Source organism: Spodoptera frugiperda, chromosome 19 (genome assembly GCF_023101765.2).
Source record: "Spodoptera frugiperda isolate SF20-4 chromosome 19, AGI-APGP_CSIRO_Sfru_2.0, whole genome shotgun sequence".
Classification (NCBI taxonomy): Eukaryota; Metazoa; Arthropoda; class Insecta; order Lepidoptera; family Noctuidae; genus Spodoptera; species Spodoptera frugiperda.
The window spans coordinates 1392738-1412904 of record NC_064230.1 but is presented as its reverse complement, the minus strand read 5'-3'; the positions used below and the strand labels follow the sequence as shown (position 1 = coordinate 1412904).

Below are 20167 nucleotides of genomic sequence, written 5' to 3'. Positions count from 1 at the left end.
ATTAAAATGAAAAATAGTCATCTACCCTATTGTTTTCAGAACTAAATTGATACTAAGGAATAGTTTAAGTAATCATTTAATGTCTCTAAGCAGGTAATGCAACCACTAAAATATTAACCATCAATAATTATAATTAAATAAGTTAAAATGAAAATATTGAAATATAATTTGGTTTTAAAGTAATGCTGTGTTTTTTTATTAATAAAAAGCCTCCTTACTTTTGCCGCGGCTATCCGAGCCCGAGTAACGCCCGAATACTGAAATGCTACTCAAATTTAAGTTGTACTTAAATCTCGTGCTATCTCTGTCATTTACAAAGAATTTGTAGGGACAGAACTATATTTGAGAGCGTCTTAAAATTGAGTGACATTTGAGTATTTGACCATAAGAGTGCTTTTCCACCAGAAGAGCTACGAAGATGTAGTAGCTAAGCTTTAAAATTATGTGACCGTTTTCACTGATAGCTGTGCGAGGAAGATGCGCAGCTCGAGTATGCGATGTATCGATAGTAGGGAAGCCATCCATAGCACGCAACTTTCCATATAAAAAACATAGCTTAGCTAAATCCGTTTCCACCAGTGCTAAACTATGTGTACCAATGAATATGATTGGTGGAAGCCAAACGCATCCACAGCAACGTAGCATAGCACATCTCTGGTGGTAAAGCACTCTTAGCATAGTAGCAGTGCTTAATATGTGAGATAATAATAATAAATAAATAAGTTTATTTGACATTTAGAGAAACTACAACATAAGACAATAGTTACCAAGGATACAGATACATTATTTATTATCTATCTAATCTGTTTTGTCTGGCTTTTCGAGTTAACTGGTGGGAAACGAACATATGATCGTCGACTGTTGAAACGTGTTCCAAATTGGTAGCGTCGAGAGATACCTACCTACCTACTTAATAGGGATGATGACGGGGTATGAAAATTAAATATCTATTTAGGTAATGAAAAAATGTTAGACTCGTAGGTAAGTATTTTTTATCTTGTAATAGAAATGTGCCCAGTATTTGGCAATAGGTGGTGAGCTTACGGGCACATTTCTAGACTCCGTGCTACTAATGAGAATTTTAGAAAAACCGAAATTAGCCTAGCAATATTTCGGCCGACCCGGGAATCGAACCTGAAACCCCATGCCCGGCAGTCACACTTGCTATCACTCGGACGACGAGGCAGTTATAAATTATAATATTAATAAGAAATAAAAAAAGTTAGTTCTTTCCTGACGCTATAACTCCAGAACGCACGAACCAATTTCCACGGTTTGCATTCGTTGGAAAGGTTTCAGGCTCCGTGAGGTTTATAGCAAAGAAAATTCAGGAAAATTTTCAAAAGAAAAGCAGGATATCCAGGGAAAGTCACCGAGTTTGCTAGTATTATTAAGATTAAGATTTCTGTATGAAACCAATGAACCACATTTCTATGCAATTCTGTGCATCGCGCAAGCGCAACGCATGAAATAATTATTTAAATCTGTCAATGTCAAATATTTGCCGCCAAAAGTTTCAATTCAAAATGGCCGCTAGAAAAAAAACCTAAAAAAACTAAAATACCTACAGATAATAAATATCTGATATTATTAACCTAACTAATTTGTTGTTTTACTCATAAACAAGTGGTTGAGAATCGAGATAACCCCTGGATTAGGTATAAATACGGGCGGCCGTGAAAATGTGTAGTAGACGCGAAGATGTTACGGTGGTGTGCTATAGTTGTACTGGCTTGCTCGGGAGCGTTCGGGAATCCGACGCCGTAAGTACTAATATATTTATTTTAATAAATTACTACATTACTACACTATAATTGGCTAGTCTCGAAATCTTTTTTGTTGTCGGTAGATTTTTTATGGAACAAAAACGGTAAACGACCAGACAGATCACCTGATGGTAAGCAATCGCCTCCGTCCATGAACACTTGAAACACCAAAAGCGTTACAAATGAGTTACCGGCCTTTTGGGGGTTAGGAATCTAAGGGTTGTTGGGGAATCAGGCAATCTCTAGAGGGGTAATTGGACCCCTTCTTTCTCTCAATCTTGGCTCTATTAAAATCTTCTGATTTATTTCGTTGCGGGATACAAGACAGTCATTCATGTACTTGGGACGATCCGGACTTCAGTGTTCCGGTGTTTTCATGGTTGTATCTACATTTAGACACGCTGCTCATGATAAAGAGTCCCTCTGTGACTCGAATCTAGTAGAGCTTTTCTCAATAATTAATACGTGAGAAAACCGAGTTTTTTAGTTAAGTTGTATCCACTGTAGATCCTGGTACGCTTGTATTCGAATCGGAGCCCCGGTATCCAGCTAAGTCGTCCTAAGGAGTAACTATCTCTACTAACTAAACTCCCCGCATCTTACGACGGGAAGCTTCCTTTTAAAACCAGGTCAAGGGCAATCCACACAGTATGATATCCGCATTATTAGAGATGATAGATAGATAAAGGTTATTATTTAATAGGACCATCGCACTTGACCTCTTCACTCGTACCACGATCAAGGTCTCTTTGCTTGTTCAGCTGTAAGTTTTAATTCACATCACATCAACAGCCTATAAGTGGCCACTGCTGTCCAAATGCCTCACACGCTTATATTATTAGTGTGATTTCTTATATATTTATTCAAAATTCTCTAAAATTACATTTTTAAGTACTACTTATAAAATCTATACATATAATAAAATTATAACAACTCCATGTCTGTACATTACAGATATTTAAGAAAAAATAAGATGGGGGATCTTTATTCAACCAATAGAAGCGAAAAACATGATTTAAAAAATTTTTGTCTGTCTGTCTGTCTGTCTGTTTGTTGTTCGCTTTTCACGCAAAAACTACTGGACGGATTTTGATGAAACTTTTTTTGTTATATAGCTATTAGTCCTCGCTAACATATAGGCTATCCTTTTTTTGGAAATTCGCCCTTTAAGGGGGTAAAAAGGGGAGGAGTAAGTTTGTATGAAACTCCGTCAGTTTTGAAGCTAATTCGATTAAAATTAATATTCGGCTATTTGGTTACAAATTAAGAATGATGCAATGAGGATTTTTGGAAAATATGCCTAATAGGGGCTGAAAAAGGGGGGTAAGTTTCCATGAAACTCCGTTAATTTTGAAGCTAAATCGATGAAAATTAACGCTTTTTACGTGAATTGCCCTTCGTTTTGTGACATTTACCTGTTTAAAGAATCATAATAATAATAGCAACACCTTCACTTTAAAAACATACGGAAATGACTCTATTATAATAGTTTTTTATCTTCTGTTGGCGCATTAACATCTCTTGGCGAAACGGAGTTCGCGGGCACCAGCTAGTACAAAATAAAATAATATTAAAAAATATAAAAATAGGCGCCGACCAGTAGCGGGAGCAATATGGTTCAAGCTACCGGTAGGTAGGGCTCCAGAGACAGAAACCTCCTCACAATACGTGCCGTTCCGAGGAGTACTGCCTTCTGCATCAGGCCCTTGATCCATCCGCCCAACCCCGGCCTCCTAAGGTGGTTGTCGAGGCTGTTGGGTATTAATCCGTTGGCCGACACGACTATCGGCACAACGATAGCCGAATCCACATTCCACATGTCGACAACCTCGTGAGCCAAGTCAAGATATTTTATTTGTTTATCTTTCTGAGCTTTCACGAGGTTTAGTTAGATTAATTATCAGGTTTAGTGTGATTATTATTAAGAGTGGTTAATTATCAAAATGTCCCCTCCTGCCCTGAGGCCTTCAAGCTGGGCTTGAAGATTTCACGTGGCTACTGCTGATCAAAAGCCTCTTCTTACACGGAGAAGGTTTGAACATTAAGTCAAAGTCAAAGTAAAACTTTACCCGACCCCGGAATCGAATTCGTAACCTCTTGTCCGGCAGTCGCACTTGTGACCATTCGACCAACGAGGCAGTGCCGTCACGTGTTTGTTTATAATGTCGGAAACAGAAACAAAACGAAACGATTCACTCGCACGTAGGACATAGCCGCCGTCACACCGCATCGCGTTGGATTTGCGTGTCACCGCACCGCTTCGCGTTTCCTTCTAGATAACTGCAAATAAACTGATTTCTTTCTTTATTTTCTGTTACTAATCAAAACTAACGTAGTCAAGACCTTGACGAACATTATTATGACTATTACATAAACGATAATAACACTTTTACAACAAAATAATTAGTCGAACATAAACATACATAATTGTAATTGATGTCAACTGATTATATGTAGGTAACTAAACAACAACTTATTTGATACTGGGTGACCCTGACTTTGCTTTCTTGAACTTCATATCTATCAGTCAGTAGGTACCTCCTACGGTACCGTGAATTTGAAGTAATAGTATTTGTCGATAGTCGCTAGCGACGACGTACATTTTTTGTATGGCAAATTTTACAACGCCTCTACCGGTCACCTGTGGAAATAAAGTTAGCCTTAAAAAAGACTTAGAACTTAATTAAAAATCACAGTCAGCCTACAAAAAATGAAATTTGGAACAGGAGTTTTTTTAAGGGTGAAAATCATCCAATAACTTCTCCCATCTAAGGCGAGGCGAGAGGGACTGGCAGACTCTTACTGACTAAAAACCACCGTGAAAGTTTTAGAAAGAATTCACGCAAAAAATATTGAAAGGATCGCGATGAAATTTGGAACAGGAGTAGGTTATGGTCTGGAATAACAAATTGTATATCTCATGGGAATGTGGGCAAAGCTACAGGTAGAAACTAGTGACTCATAAATAACTGACGAATGCAATAATTCTTACTAGAACCGATTGTCTAATAATGAAAGGAAGTCTGTATTTTGCTCGTTAAAACCGAAATGATTCATCAATTTATGGTGACTTCATTAGGTAACTATCTAGATTCTAGGTACCTAGACTACCTATGTAGAAATATGGCGCAAAAGGTACCACGGAATCCCACCAAAAACATACATTCAAGTGTGGGAGAGCCATGCTTCGGCACGAATGGGCCGGCTCGACCGGAGTGATACCACGGTCGAGCAGAAAACCGACGTGAAACAATGCTTGCGTTGTGTGAATGAGGTTACCGGATGCCCAATTACCCCCCTTTCCAATCTCCGATTCCCCAACAACCTTTAAATTCCTAACCCCCAAAAGGCTGGCAACGCATTTGTAACGCCCGCTGGTGTGTCAGGTGTCGGCTGGGCGGCGGCAATTGCTTTACCATCAGGTGATTCGTCTGCTCGTTTACCGGCTCATACCATAAAAAATCCAACTTAATTAGGCACCGTACTTAACATTAATTGTTACACTTTCCAAGTCTTTACATTTACAGCTGCATATAAAAATTTGGCACACCGATAAAGAGAACATTATAATTAACCTACGTACTTACGTTCCTATTATCGATGCAATGCTTACAATTTGGTAGGTAATAAAAAAACAATTCACTGGCAAGGGTTCCGGTTACTCTTTCACCAGAAACAGACTATGACCTCTGAGTTTGTTTTGGAATTTCTTCTCAGAGTAGTCCAATAAGAAATGCCGGCCTCTTCTAGCTATTTGAAATATTGACGTGTAAAAGTATTACCGCCTTAATATTTTTTTAAGTCTGGTAATATCATTTTATTGTAACTTTCGTGAGACATACTAAATTAATTATTATGTTATCGACTTACAGTCAGTTGCAGAAAACTGTCTTTAAAATCGACATTAGTTAATCCGTCATTATCGCTAATATTCCATTAAATTTAAAGACGTTGCACAAAACTGTTGCGGGTCCCTTTAATGGGACTTTAACTAAAGACGACATTAAAAAGTGTTGCAAGTTAAAACACATATTTTGAATGAACTGATTACGTAGTATTTGTATACTCTGTGGAACTGATTGAATGTAAATTGTCATTAAGGATGGAAGGATGCGAATCCCGCTTCGAAAGAAACCGATTTTTAAAATGACGATTTATCGATCGTGACTCGATTTATTTTACGTAGTTAAAGGACACTATAAAAATCTATACAATACCATTTGTTACTACTTAGTTACTTGTAAACTAAGACTTAGTTATGAGTTTTTCCAGAGCTAATCACATTTTTTACGTAATACCTATATCTATATTTTGTATTTGATTAAATATCTCTATATTTAATAGATTAGGCATATGTGTTATTTTAATTAGCTACTATTAAATGTATTTTGTAGTGTCTTAATAGTGGAATACATATACAGTCAGTTGCTGGAACGATCATTAAATTTTTAAAGTGACTTTAAATATTAATGAAGCTTTAAAGTGTTGCACAAAGAAGTATTTCTATCTCATTTTAATGCCGGATTAACTTTAATTAAAGAAACGTCAAATCGGGACTTTAGCCTATTTTTTACGTTGCACAAAACGTCATTAGCGCTAAAGGAGCATTAAATTGACAGTTTGGGGTTATAATTTTTAATGCCTAGTCAAACATCCATTAAACTTGTTATTAAACTCTCAATTCTTTTATAATATAAAATACTTTATTTAAACACCATTTTTTAAGTAAATAGTGCTAGTAATATTTTTTTACTTTATTACAGTATTATTTATAATGTCCCTTTCAAGCCTATCATCTTTATTCGCTCCTTCCACGATGACGTCGTGTACCAGATAGGATAAATTTATTTAAAAAACATGACGGAGAAGAGTTTCGTGTGAGATACAGGATTTCTAAAGCTTTACGCATTTGCGAGATACTCAATTTAGAAACTGAAACTCGAAGAAATAAAGCTATTGATGGCCTCACATAGTTATTGATACTAGTGGCCGCCTAGTGGTCGAAATTCGACCATATACGATTTAATTTACAATACCACTTAACATACGTTCAAGGATAATTTTTATTTAACGAATTGCTATTCGTTTTGTAAAATTCAAATTAATATATTCCGGCGCATCATGAAAAACCTCTTCATTATATTAACCTCCTTCAATGAGAAACCTCTTTTCATATGAGACATGAGAATATCATCGCAATGTCTGTCAATTTGACGTTTTGTCAAATACGATAGGGGAAGGTGGGGGAATTGGGAACACTTAACTTAAAAGGCAAAAAACAGTATTTTCTCTTAAAAAAGGAATCAACTTTTATTAAAACTTAAAAACATTATTTATCTGTCTGCTTATAACGGAAAAAATATTTTTTCATTTCATGACACATATTACACACGTAACCTTTGCTGGTCTCTCTGGAAGTGCATTGCACATGTGCCCAAAGCTTTATCGTGGTCATGTGAATCTGATATTTGAACTGGTGGTGTCTGGTTCAGTCTGGCTGCATCAACGTCTCGCCTCATCTAAAAAAAAATTGTATTGTAATAAAAATATAAAAACAAATTGTAAATATGAACGTTCCCAATTACCCGATAATTTGAATAAAAATGGTTGCGACCTTCGATAGCATTATAAGTGAATCCTATAACACGTACAATTTTAAAACGGATTATCCATGAAATAAACTTACGAAATATGGTGTCATTGTACTCAAAAATATGACATTTGCATCTAATGTATGAAAACACAAAATTTATAACAAAAATGCAATAAAAACATTTTGACTCACCGTGTCAAGATGCGTGCATCCTCCAGTTCCCACTGTCGCTTGCGCACTTAGGGGCGGGGGAAGCATACCTCGAATGGCCGCGAGACGGGATACGGGGAGGGGAAGTGGGACTTATCTACGTGTTCCCAATTACCCGCCGTTCTCAATTACCCTACCTTCCCCTACTATGCATGGTAGTGTGTGTAATGTTTTATTTATTGATTTATTTATTTATTGATTATTAATGTACTTTATAAGCATTATTTATGAAAAATATTAGCGTTCTGCACTTCTCCTACACATAAACTATAAGTGTACCAAGTTTAATGCTCCTACGTCCGCGCAATTTTCGTCATATAGATGTTTGTGATCCTTCGCTACTGGATCTGCCGAAGATCAGCTTCCTGCCAAACATAGGCCTCCCTTAGGTATTTCCATATCATGCTCGGGGAATAGGTGTATTAATAGATGTATATACCATGTTTTTATAGAGACTGGGTAAATGCTAAAGAAGTGTTAACTATTAAGTAGTTATTTTTAAGAATAAATAAAACGACTTATCTTGTTTTAAATTAATTTATTTTATTATATATTTATTTTACTAAAATACCAAGCCACCGTCACATGGGGGTAATTCGTACTTCCTCTGTGGGTGCAATATTATACCATTATTTGGTTAATTCTTTGCTTAAAAAGTTAGTAAAAGGGCGATGCATACTGCCTGAACCAGCCTGTGTTGCATCAGATACCATGGTTAATGAATAATACTGAAAATTCTTTCTACAAAAGGAAAACTCGAGACGAGTCCAATTCTCAATTAATCACAACAATAACAAACACCTGGAAGCCACGTTAAATCTTCTCTCTTACAAACGCTGTTACGATACCAATGAAAGATAATTCAACACCACATTAAAGCAATTAATAATATTTTTATCGTAAAAAATTAGGATTTTTCCTAAATACAGAGATGACGGAAAAGCTCATGATGACATTATTGACAACTAGGGCTGGTCATCTAGGATTTTATTCCCGCGAACCAAAAAGGTTGATACCTATTTTAAATCGGAACACATAATTGAATCGGTTCAGGGAATTAGAAGAAAATTAGATATTTATCAGTCAGTTGCAGAAAACTGTCTTTAAAATCGACATTAGTTAATCCGTCATTATCGCTAATATTCCATTAAATTTAAAGACGTTGCACAAAACTGTTGCGGGTCCCTTTAATGGGACTTTAACTAAAGACGACATTAAAAAGTGTTGCAAGTTAAAACACATATTTTGAATGAACTGATTACGTAGTATTTGTATACTCTGTGGAACTGATTGAATGTAAATTGTCATTAAGGATGGAAGGATGCGAATCCCGCTTCGAAAGAAACCGATTTTTTAAAATGACGATTTATCGATCGTGACTCGATTTATTTTACGTAGTTAAAGGACACTATAAAAATCTATACAATACCATTTGTTACTACTTAGTTACTTGTAAACTAAGACTTAGTTATGAGTTTTTCCAGAGCTAATCACATTTTTTACGTAATACCTATATCTATATTTTGTATTTGATTAAATATCTCTATATTTAATAGATTAGGCATATGTGTTATTTTAATTAGCTACTATTAAATGTATTTTGTAGTGTCTTAATAGTGGAATACATATAAATATCTAATTTTCTTCTAATTCCCTGAACCGATTCAATTATGTGTTCCGATTTAAAATAGGTATCAACCTTTTTGGTTCGCGGGAATAAAATCCTAGATGATCAGCCCTAGTTGTCAATAATGTCATCATGAGCGTTTCTGTCATCTCTGTATTTAGGAAAAATCCTAATTTTTTACGATAAAAATATTATTAATTGCTTTAATGTGGTGTTGAATTATCATTCATTGGTATCGTAACAGCGTTTGTAAGAGAGAAGATTTAACGTGGCTTCCAGGTGTTTGTTATTGTTGTGATTAATTGAGAATTGGACTCGTCTCGAGTTTTCCTTTTGTAGAAAGAATTTTCAGTATTATTCATTAACCATGGTATCTGATGCAACACAGGCTGGTTCAGGCAGTATGCATCGCCCTTTTACTAACTTTTTAAGCAAAGAATTAACCAAATAATGGTATAATATTGCACCCACAGAGGAAGTACGAATTACCCCCATGTGACGGTGGCTTGGTATTTTAGTAAAATAAATATATAATAAAATAAATTATTTTAAAACAAGTTCAGTCTTTTTATTTATTCTAAAAAATAACTACTTAACAGTTAGCACCTATATGGTATTTACCCAGTTCCTATAAAAACATCGTATATACATCTATTAATACACCTATTCCCCGAAAATGGTATGAAAATCACTAAGGGAGGCCTATGTTTGGCAGGAAGCTGATCTTCGGCAGATCCAGTAGCGAAGGATCACAAACATCTATATGACGAAAATTGCGCGGACGTAGGAGCATAAAATTTGGTACACTTATAGTTTATGTGTAGGAGAAGTGCAGAACGCTAATATTTTTCATAAATAATGCTTATAAAGTACATTAATAATCAATAAATAAATAAATCAATAAATAAAACATTACACACACTACCATGCATAGTAGGGGAAGGTAGGGTAATTGAGAACGGCGGGTAATTGGGAACACGTAGATAAGTCCCACTTCCCCTCCCCGTATCCCGTCTCGCGGCCATTCGAGGTATGCTTCCCCCGCCCCTAAGTGCGCAAGCGACAGTGGGAACTGGAGGATGCACGCATCTTGACACGGTGAGTCAAAATGTTTTTATTGCATTTTTGTTATAAATTTTGTGTTTTCATACATTAGATGCAAATGTCATATTTTTGAGTACAATGACACCATATTTCGTAAGTTTATTTCATGGATAATCCGTTTTAAAATTGTACGTGTTATGGGATTCACTTATAATGCTATCGAAGGTCGCAACCATTTTTATTCAAATTTTATTCAATTATCGGGTAATTGGGAACGTTCATATTTACAATTTGTTTTTATATTTTTATTACAATACAATTTTTTTTTAGATGAGGCGAGACGTTGATGCAGCCAGACTGAACCAGACACCACCAGTTCAAATATCAGATTCACATGACCACGATAAAGCTTTGGGCACATGTGCAATGCACTTCCAGAGAGACCAGCAAAAGTTACGTGTGTAATATGTGTCATGAAATGAAAAAATATTTTTTCCGTTATAAGCAGACAGATAAATAATGTTTTTAAGTTTTAATAAAAGTTGATTCCTTTTTTATGAGAAAATACTGTTTTTTGCCTTTTAAGTTAAGTGTTCCCAATTCCCCCACCTTCCCCTATCGTATTTGACAAAACGTCAAATTGACAGACATTGCGATGATATTCTCATGTCTCATATGAAAAGAGGTTTCTCATTGAAGGAGGTTAATATAATGAAGAGGTTTTTCATGATGCGCCGGAATATATTAATTTGAATTTTACAAAACGAATAGCAATTCGTTAAATAAAAATTATCCTTGAACGTATGTTAAGTGGTATTGTAAATTAAATCGTATATGGTCGAATTTCGACCACTAGGCGGCCACTAGTATCAATAACTATGTGAGGCCATCAATAGCTTTATTTCTTCGAGTTTCAGTTTCTAAATTGAGTATCTCGCAAATGCGTAAAGCTTTAGAAATCCTGTATCTCACACGAAACTCTTCTCCGTCATGTTTTTTAAATAAATTTATCCTATCTGGTACACGACGTCATCGTGGAAGGAGCGAATAAAGATGATAGGCTTGAAAGGGACATTATAAATAATACTGTAATAAAGTAAAAAAATATTACTAGCACTATTTACAAAAGAATTGAGAGTTTAATAACAAGTTTAATGGATGTTTGACTAGGCATTAAAAATTATAACCCCAAACTGTCAATTTAATGCTCCTTTAGCGCTAATGACGTTTTGTGCAACGTAAAAAATAGGCTAAAGTCCCGATTTGACGTTTCTTTAATTAAAGTTAATCCGGCATTAAAATGAGATAGAAATACTTCTTTGTGCAACACTTTAAAGCTTCATTAATATTTAAAGTCACTTTAAAAATTTAATGATCGTTCCAGCAACTGACTGTTACTCACTTAATGTTTTGACGAAGAACTCGACTAGTTTCAAGCCATGCTAGAGACTCATATTCATGAGCAGCGTTCCGCGACACACGACGACGCGTCGCGACGCGAGTAAGCCGATAACATAATAATTAATTAATCAGGTAATATCCCTAAATCCTTCTCTGTCCAAAAAATACTACGTTGAAAACCGCATCAAAATCGGTTCAGCCAAACGTGACATAATCGCGCACAAACATACATATAGGTCAAACTGAGAACCTCTTTTTTTAAAGTCACATGGAACCCTAAAAACAGTAATAAATATACTCTCGTGTCGATCTAAATAGACCCTTGGGTCGAAAACATAGAACTCAAGATCCAGTGTTTCAGTTGTAAACGCCTAATTTCATTAAAACGAATGAGTAATAAAGTTGTTTAAATGAAATAATTTGTCTACTATTTTGTCATTAAATGGAACGTTTAAAAATATACTGGGCGCACTGTCGTCGAATAGTCTGCTGTTACTTTTTCTATAATTTTAAGTACTGTAGTTGTAACTTTGTGCTACAGAATTCTGGAAAAAAAATAAATTAAAAATACAAGAAGCTTTTGGGTAAGTTTTAACCGAAATACAGAATATTATAATTAAATTAGGGTAGTTGTATGACTTTGTTGACGCACGCACAATGCCGACCGAGTTTGTTTGAACACGCTAATTTTCGGAACTATTGGTCTGATTCAACACCAGGAAGGCTTATAGGAATAGGCTTTAGAACACCACGCTATCACCAATAGGACCCGGAACTGCGGACTGCCTAGCGGGTTTACCGGGGCCCCGGCTCGAAAAGCAAGACTACGAACGGGGTGGATTTTAGTCAGTAAGAGACACCTCGCCCAAGACGGGAGAAGGCATTGGAAAATTTTGCAACTTCAAAAAAATCACCAATAGGAGCCGAACAGCGGGCATAAACAGCGCGTTAAAGAAAATTTCTAGCACATTTATGGTTATACATATAAGGTAAAATAATTTTATTACGTGTTTAGAACCTTAGAATCTAGACACACGGCAGTGTGTCCGCCAAGTTCAAGCAAAAAAACCGACACACCGGCCGTGGGTTATATTACACGAACCATTTCGGGCCAAGTTCGACCCACCTATAACTCAAAATCTATTTTATCTACGCATATGAAATTTCTAGTATCTGTCGAGATCTACTTACTTATCTAAAATACAAAATTTCATTAATGTACCTATTGTAGGTCTTGAGATATTGACGTCAGAAAATCGCTATTTTTACTATACACTCACTGACTGACTCACTCATCAAAAACCTAGACCACTTCCAATGGTCGTATTGACTTGAAATTTGGCATGGAGGTAGGTCTTTAGGTCAAGGTAAAGGAAAAAATCTGAAAATGGCCAAGTGTGAGTCGGTTTTAAAAATAAATAAGGTGTAAATTCATACCCCTAAGGAACTAAAACAAAAAAATTATCTATATCTTCCAATGGTCGTACCGACCTAAAATTCGTTACGAAGGTTTGTATTTAGTCAAAGTAAAGTAAAATAAGAAAAAAATAAAATAAACCTTACAAAAATAAATGAAATCCCACCCAAAACATAAATGTGAAAGGCTGCCAAGTTCGATAATATTGAAATGCTTCGCCTATAAAAGAAGTGAGATCTAAATAAGTACCAAGTTCCATACACAGACCTCAGTTAAAAATGATATAACTTGGCAAGTTTTAATAGAAAATTATATACTTGACTCATTGCGTTTAGTAGGTTTATAACAAAGTGTGTGAAAACTTGCCAACTTGTTATATCATTTTTAACTGAGGTCTGTGTATGGAACTTGGTACTTATTTAGATCTCACTTCTTTTATAGGCGAAGCATTTCAATATTATCGAACTTGGCAGCCTTTCACATTTATGTTTTGGGTGGGATTTAATCTTACTTCCTGTTTCATGAAAAAATTAAACAAGCAGTTTTTTATCCGGTGGAATATTTTCTTACGGAATCGGCATTTCTTGCGTAGATAACGTTAAAAATGGGTTACTACGTTACTAATGTTATTAGCAGATTTTCAGCTCTATTAAATAAAGAGTAAAGTATAAAATGTATTGAAGGAATCCTTGAAATTGCAACCGAATTTCACCCTTATCAAAATCGGGACTACAAATCTGTTTTTGACACAATCATAATGCTAAAGATCCTAAACATTAGGATTGGAACGCAACACATCTTTGACATTTGCAGTGTTGCTACGTAATCATTTTCCCTTCATTTATGGGTGACGTGGAAAATAATTGGATAGAAGCTTAAAATTATTATCATTATAATAGTACGACAACGGTTAAAGGCTCCTTCAAACAGCTGTGTTATTATCGTCCCATATTTCTTAAGAGAAAGCGCGTTATTACCGCAGGTGTGTGTACAGTCGCTTGCGTCCTGATACAAAATATTCTAAAACTCGTATCGGAATATTGTAGGACGGAGAAACGTAACGCCGTACTTGTTACGGCGTTATTATGGCTGCCCCCTGTGTCTACATAACCATCCTAATACAAAATGTATTAAAAAAGATATCGTAACAACGTCACGGTATTATCGACCTATAACAATAGAATTCATATTATTAATGCTCAAACCTTATCTGTGTCTGAAGTGGCCTTAACTCAGCAGTGGAGACTTTAGGCTATTGAATATAATTATCAAATGTTTTGTGCTAGTATTTTTATTACGAAAAGCTTACAGGAATCATATAAACGTTTTATGAATGAGTTCACTTATTTTATATAGTACAAAGTTACAACGATTTAATTCTAAATGCAAGGGACTGTCTCCATATTTATTTGTACAGTGGACACATTTGGCAAACAAAATTCCCAGTGCTGGCAGTCCCAACACCTTGTTGAATGAAATGTCAAATTGTGATTTTGTTTGAATTGGCGATAATTTAAAAATACTCATTGCACATTATCTTGTTAGATAAGTAAAACCCTAGCCAAGTGTCGTATTATATAATATTTGCTGATTTCTATTATTTATTGACGCGTTACCTTTACACGTGGACGTGCAGACATTTATTATAACCTTCAGTTTTTATTTATTGAATTAAATTCGCTTCAAAACGTTGCATTGTGTGTGAAATTGGAACAAACTTTTGTACAGAACTTTTCTTAGAGGTCAAAATAATCGACTAAAGTGATTGGTTCTATTTTTTTTTTCGGAACGTTTCCGGTATATCGAAGTGAGTACCTTAGCTCTATTTTTGTTTTTTTTAATGTTTGTTTTGTTTACAGAATAATTTTATAATATTTTTATTGCTTTAATTATTTCAATGATAAGTCTTGTTATGACAAAATAATAAAGTCATTAGATTATTAGAATGTTTACATTCTAAATCAAAACATAATAAGTAATAATAGAGGCTATCATTTTAACATTGTTTAGCTGTTAGGTACGCTTGATAAGACGTAAAATTTCCACGATAAAACGTAATTTAACAAACATTAGTTAGCTTTATTTAGCTAAGAATAATATTAGATTATTCTAGACTAGCGATCCTCCCCAGCTTCGCTTGGGTACAAAGGTGATATATTATGCATGTATTATACATATAAACCTTCCTCTTGAATCACTCTATCTATTAAAAAAATCACATCAAAATCTGTTGCGTAGTTTTAAAAATTTAAACATACAAAGGGACATAGGGATAGAGAAAGCGACTTTGTTTTATACTATGTAGTGAATGAATAACATTCTATCATTTTAGACGAGATATACACTAACTTTTATATGTCTATATCTTCACGCCTTCTATCCTCAAAGAGTTAGGCAGAGGTGCAAGTTATGCCACTGTACAATGTACACCAGCTTCTCACAATTAATGATATAAGTCCCATGTAATAGGTGGTGAGCCTATTGCCATATACTGAGCACATATCCGGACTCCGTACTACTACTGAGAAATTTCGAAAAACTGAAATAAGCTCAGTAATATTTTGCCAGACCAAAGGCCCCTTACCGGGTAGTTGCATTTACAACCACTTCACATCTTTTGTAATCTACATAATATATAATATAAATATATACTTTGAAACATGCTTTTTGATTCCTGTAGATGTAGACAGAGATGCAAATACAATGTAACATCCCCTTTTCACCAGTTATGTTATGAGTTCTATTCTAATAAAGCGGCTCCATGACCATAGTTGTAGTAGCCTGGAGGTTTAACACTCCCGCTTCTCATACATGAGAGTGCAGGCTCAAACCTAAACGCCAAGTACCAATGTGACTTTATCTGAGTTATAAGTAGTTTCTAAGATTATTTAGACACCACTGACTAACGGTGAAGGAAAACATTGTAAGGAAATGTGGGCTTATAATTTATGATTATAAGTATGAAATCGCCAACCAGTATTGAGCAAGTGTGGTGATTTATGCTCAAACCTTCTCCTTGTGAGGAGCAGCTTTTGGTCAGCAGTGGACACTTATAAGCTGTTGATGTGTGTTGTTAATAGTATATTAGTGTGAAAGCATATAGATATTGATAATTCCCCCTTTCAATAAAAATCACACTCATTTTAAATATAGCTTTGCACAGAGAGGAATGGATGGAGGGTAGGCCTTTGCCCTGTAGTCTGACAACCATTTTAATTCAAAATTCGAATAGTGGTTACCAGAATATATCTACCTACAAAGTTTCAACTATGTAGGCCCAATTCGGGAATAAATGGCTGTGACATACGGACGGACGGACGGACAGACAGACATGACGAATCTATAAGGGTTCCGTTTTTTGACATTTGGCTACGGAACCCTAAAAATCACGACTTAACGACCTACTTTAGTCGTTAAGAATGTCGAGACTACCGACCGTGGTGTCATTGTCCATCTGATAGGCATTAAGTGATATTTTATTGGTCAATATGCAACTGCAATTGTGTGCATTTAACCCCACATTACAACGTCATTTATTTTATGAAGAAGTTAGTTGAGGCCTACGCAATTATTGTCCTACAAAGTGTGGGATTTTAAACAACGGCATATACATAAGTGTGGGAGAGCCATGCTTCGGCATGAATGGGCCGGCTCGACCGGAGTAATACCACGGCCTTACAGAAAACCGACGTGAAACAACTTGCGTTGTGTGAGTGAGGTTACCGGAGGCCCAATTACCCCCTTTCCCAATCCCCGATTCCCCAAAAACCCTTAAATTCCTAAGCCTCAAAAGGCCGGCAACGTACTTGTAACGCATCTGGTGTTTCGGGTGTCTTTGAGTGGCAGCGATTGCTTACCAGGTGATCCGTCTGGTCGTTTACCGGCTTATACCATAAAAAATAGGTCCTATATACTCTATAATATGTATAAGTGGAAACTATCGTTTACTTTTTCTTCTCCTCTAATAATATCTTCTGATTGATTTCGTTGCGGGATCCAAGACAGTCATTCATATCCCTGGGACGCGCCGGACTTCAGTGTTCCGGTGTTTGCATGTTTCTATCTACTGTAGATCCTGGCTTCTAGGTGTTGCAGAATTGCAGCGGTATGGGAGGTTGTGGCGGGCTTGTCCCATTAAAAAAAACCCTGTAATGTTACTTTACATAAATAACATTTCTTTTTCCATTTTCTAGCGAAATGCCGGCCTCATATGATACCATTATCATTGGTCTGGGTGCGGCTGGCTGTACGGCTGCCTCCACTCTGAGTAAGGCGGGGAAGAGAGTCCTGGCTCTAGAGGCTATGGACAGAGTCGGAGGGAGAGTGAACACTGTTCCCTTTGGAGACGGCGTCGTGGAAGTAGGAGCTGAGTGGTGAGTCCTCTTTTGTTGACGGGGGAATCTTCAAAAGGCGCCTAGCTTTTAGGGGTAAAGAGTAAACAAGGGAGAGTGGTCGAAAAAAAAATCACGGAACATTGCGAGGGCCTTTATGAAATATCACATGTATTTATTTTTTCACCAAACGCGGAATTTTTAAACCTTAAAACGGGATGTAGTGTGGGTTTTTCCACTTTCCTCATAAAAGAGTATACTCATCACATATCACCAGGGGTGAGAAAAAAATCATTGAAAACAAACTCACGTGATTAATGGAGGGCCTCTAATCAATTAAATGCATTATCGATGATATTATCTACCTACCTAGACAATTTAGTGCAATTGATAAAGGAAGCGACTGGTAGCATCATATCATTGCATTTTTTATCAGAAAGATATTGGGTAAAAATTTTTCGGGGTATCTCCCTACTATGATATTCCAAGATTGTCAACTGGGTTGGGTTAATTATTATTAAAAGTTGAAGCCAACTTTTAATATAATGCACGGTGCACCTAGCCATTTACCTATGCAGTTTTAACTGTATAGTCGAAGTCGAAAATTAAAAAATAATAATTTACAAACAAAATATATAATGAAATTAATCAAGTATATGGGCAGACCTGCTCCATCGTAGGCCGCATCATCACTTACCATCAGCCCCGGATCTACATTTTTTTCACCCGGGGCAAAATTTGAGAAATGCCGCCCCCACCTACTTTTTTCAGGGCGGTCCCACTACATGACTACATGGCATGCACAGTGACCAGAACCTAACGCCGGTTGATTTTTACATAAAGTCCCTTGTTTATACAGACGGAATAGGCCGTGTATCGAAATTCTTCTCCAAAACGTATTTGAAGATAATGACGAAATTAGACGCATATTCGGTCCAAGAGTGACCGTCATAGAGATAAAGAAGCGTGTTCGTCCATGTATTCGTCGTAGGGAAGGTTACTTTGAACATTTTTTTTGCAAATAAAGATGTTTTTGAAATTACCCTTTTCTCTTTACACTCAACTTATCACCAATAAATTCATTTATTTTTGAAAATGTTGTCAACAATTTTATGTTTCTGGATAGCTAATAAACCAAGAAAGTTTTTCTAATAGTTTGTATGCTTAGAGTCATATATTTTTTTTTGAAATAAATCCAGTTTTCTATCGACCAAATTAGTGACACAAAACAAAATTTGATAGGAAATTACTTGCTATTTTAAAACGAATGATATTTGTGCCATGATTAGTATTTATAAATAATAACTGATGTATTGGCAACTGATTAAAACTAAAATAACTAAAATCCAACCAGTATTTTTTTATTTATTGATGTTTTTGTAATCAATTCGGGATTTGTTTACCAAAACCAAAAATGTTGAATATCTCAGAAACTAGCCACTTTCCGCCCAAGGACCTCAGGGCAAATTTTGTAGGAAATTAGTTGTATTATCACCTCCCGAGAGGAATACGTCGAATTCAAAGTCACCCTGTATACTTAATTTAATTTAGCAAGACTCTCGTTCGTTTCTTTGAGACAGGCACCGAACCATAGGTATTACCATTGTACAACAAGACACCCTTCAGACTTCTCTTAGAAGAATCAATAAATAACCTCCATGATGTGGAATCTTAATTATCAGCTCCCAGTTTCATGACTACTTCAGGAATATTATTACAAAACACCAGTGAACCCTCTTGAGAGAAATATTTCGCGAACTTGCCTTGAACACAGGCGCAAGGTCGCAAGCCTTTCCGTTTTTTACCGGATACATTTCGGAGAGTGTGCGGGGGAATTGCACAACTTGATTCCTCCTAGTCCTTTCCATCATCGAACCACAAGACAATCGGCGAGGCGTCACCGATTCATGGTGGATATCCCACCCACACGCACGAAGCGCTTCGCTTCAAGCTTCCTTGTGCGAACTGCTAGGGAGTGGAACTCCTTGCCGGAGTCTGTGTTTCCTGATGGGTATAACCTGGGTGTCTTCAAAGCCCGAGTGAATAGGTTGCTAATGGGCAGACGTGCTCCATCGTAGGCCACATCATCACTTACCATCAGGTGAGATAGCGGCCAAACGTCGTCCCATTTAACAATAAAAAAAAAAAAACTCTTTTTCACGATGCCACGAAAATGTGGTTCTTGGAGCCAATAGATTTTTGTCTTTCAGTCGTGATCCTAGGATTTGTGCAGCATCCTTTGATAGACCCAAATCTCTCACTAAGTCATTTAAATCATCCTGGATAAACTGTTGAGGTGAACCTATATCGGGAGGTTCTTCCGTTTGAACTTTCATCTGATGATTGCTGTTGGATGGTGGAAAGAAAAGGTGGAGGAATCGAAATTCCTGGTCCATGAGGTACAGGTCGTTTAGCAGACGGTAAATTAAGATACTGAATTGTATGTTTGTTTTTCGAATGGACACCCTTTACATCACAAGAGCAAAAGTAACAATCGACAAGTGCTAAATAGTAAACATACAAACTACTCACGTTTTTAAAACAAAACACTGTCGTGGAGACAAATCGACGAGGAAGTTTTCGAACATAGCTTCATCTCACGGTAATCAAACGCGTGCTGCCCCGATCTGCGATTCCTGCAGGCGAGCAAGAGCCGGGCGCGTATTTCTAATCGACTTTATGTACTTTTTTTTCTTTTTTGATGTCGAAACCTTCAAAAGGCGCCTAGCTTTTTGGGGAGAAAGACTAGGGAGTGCGGGATTACCTCACTAAAACCAC

General features: G+C 36.3%; 1 protein-coding gene and 1 long non-coding RNA gene across 8 annotated transcripts in view; one reads left to right on the top strand and one right to left on the bottom strand.

Annotated features, from left to right (window-relative positions):
• The first annotated feature begins 1601 nt into the window (after positions 1–1601).
• LOC118281121 (protein anon-37Cs) overlaps positions 1602–20167 on the top strand; it is a 40999-nt gene continuing 22433 nt past the window's right edge. For 6 of the 7 annotated variants that reach the window (XM_035601594.2, XM_035601595.2, XM_035601597.2 and 3 more), the window contains exons 1-2: positions 1602–1763; positions 17252–17431. In XM_035601594.2, coding sequence (XP_035457487.2) covers positions 1702–1763; positions 17252–17431 — 242 coding nt within the window. In that variant the 5' untranslated portion in view covers positions 1602–1701. Of the gene's footprint in view, positions 1764–14542; positions 14866–17251; positions 17432–20167 lie in introns of those variants that run through there. The other variant, XM_050700557.1, reaches the window with a different exon arrangement.
• On the bottom strand, positions 6953–8643 carry LOC126911772 (uncharacterized). Its single transcript, XR_007706292.1, has 2 exons — positions 7552–8643; positions 6953–7285 (listed from the first exon to the last, which is right to left on the bottom strand). It is a non-coding gene; the product is annotated as an uncharacterized LOC126911772 (long non-coding RNA).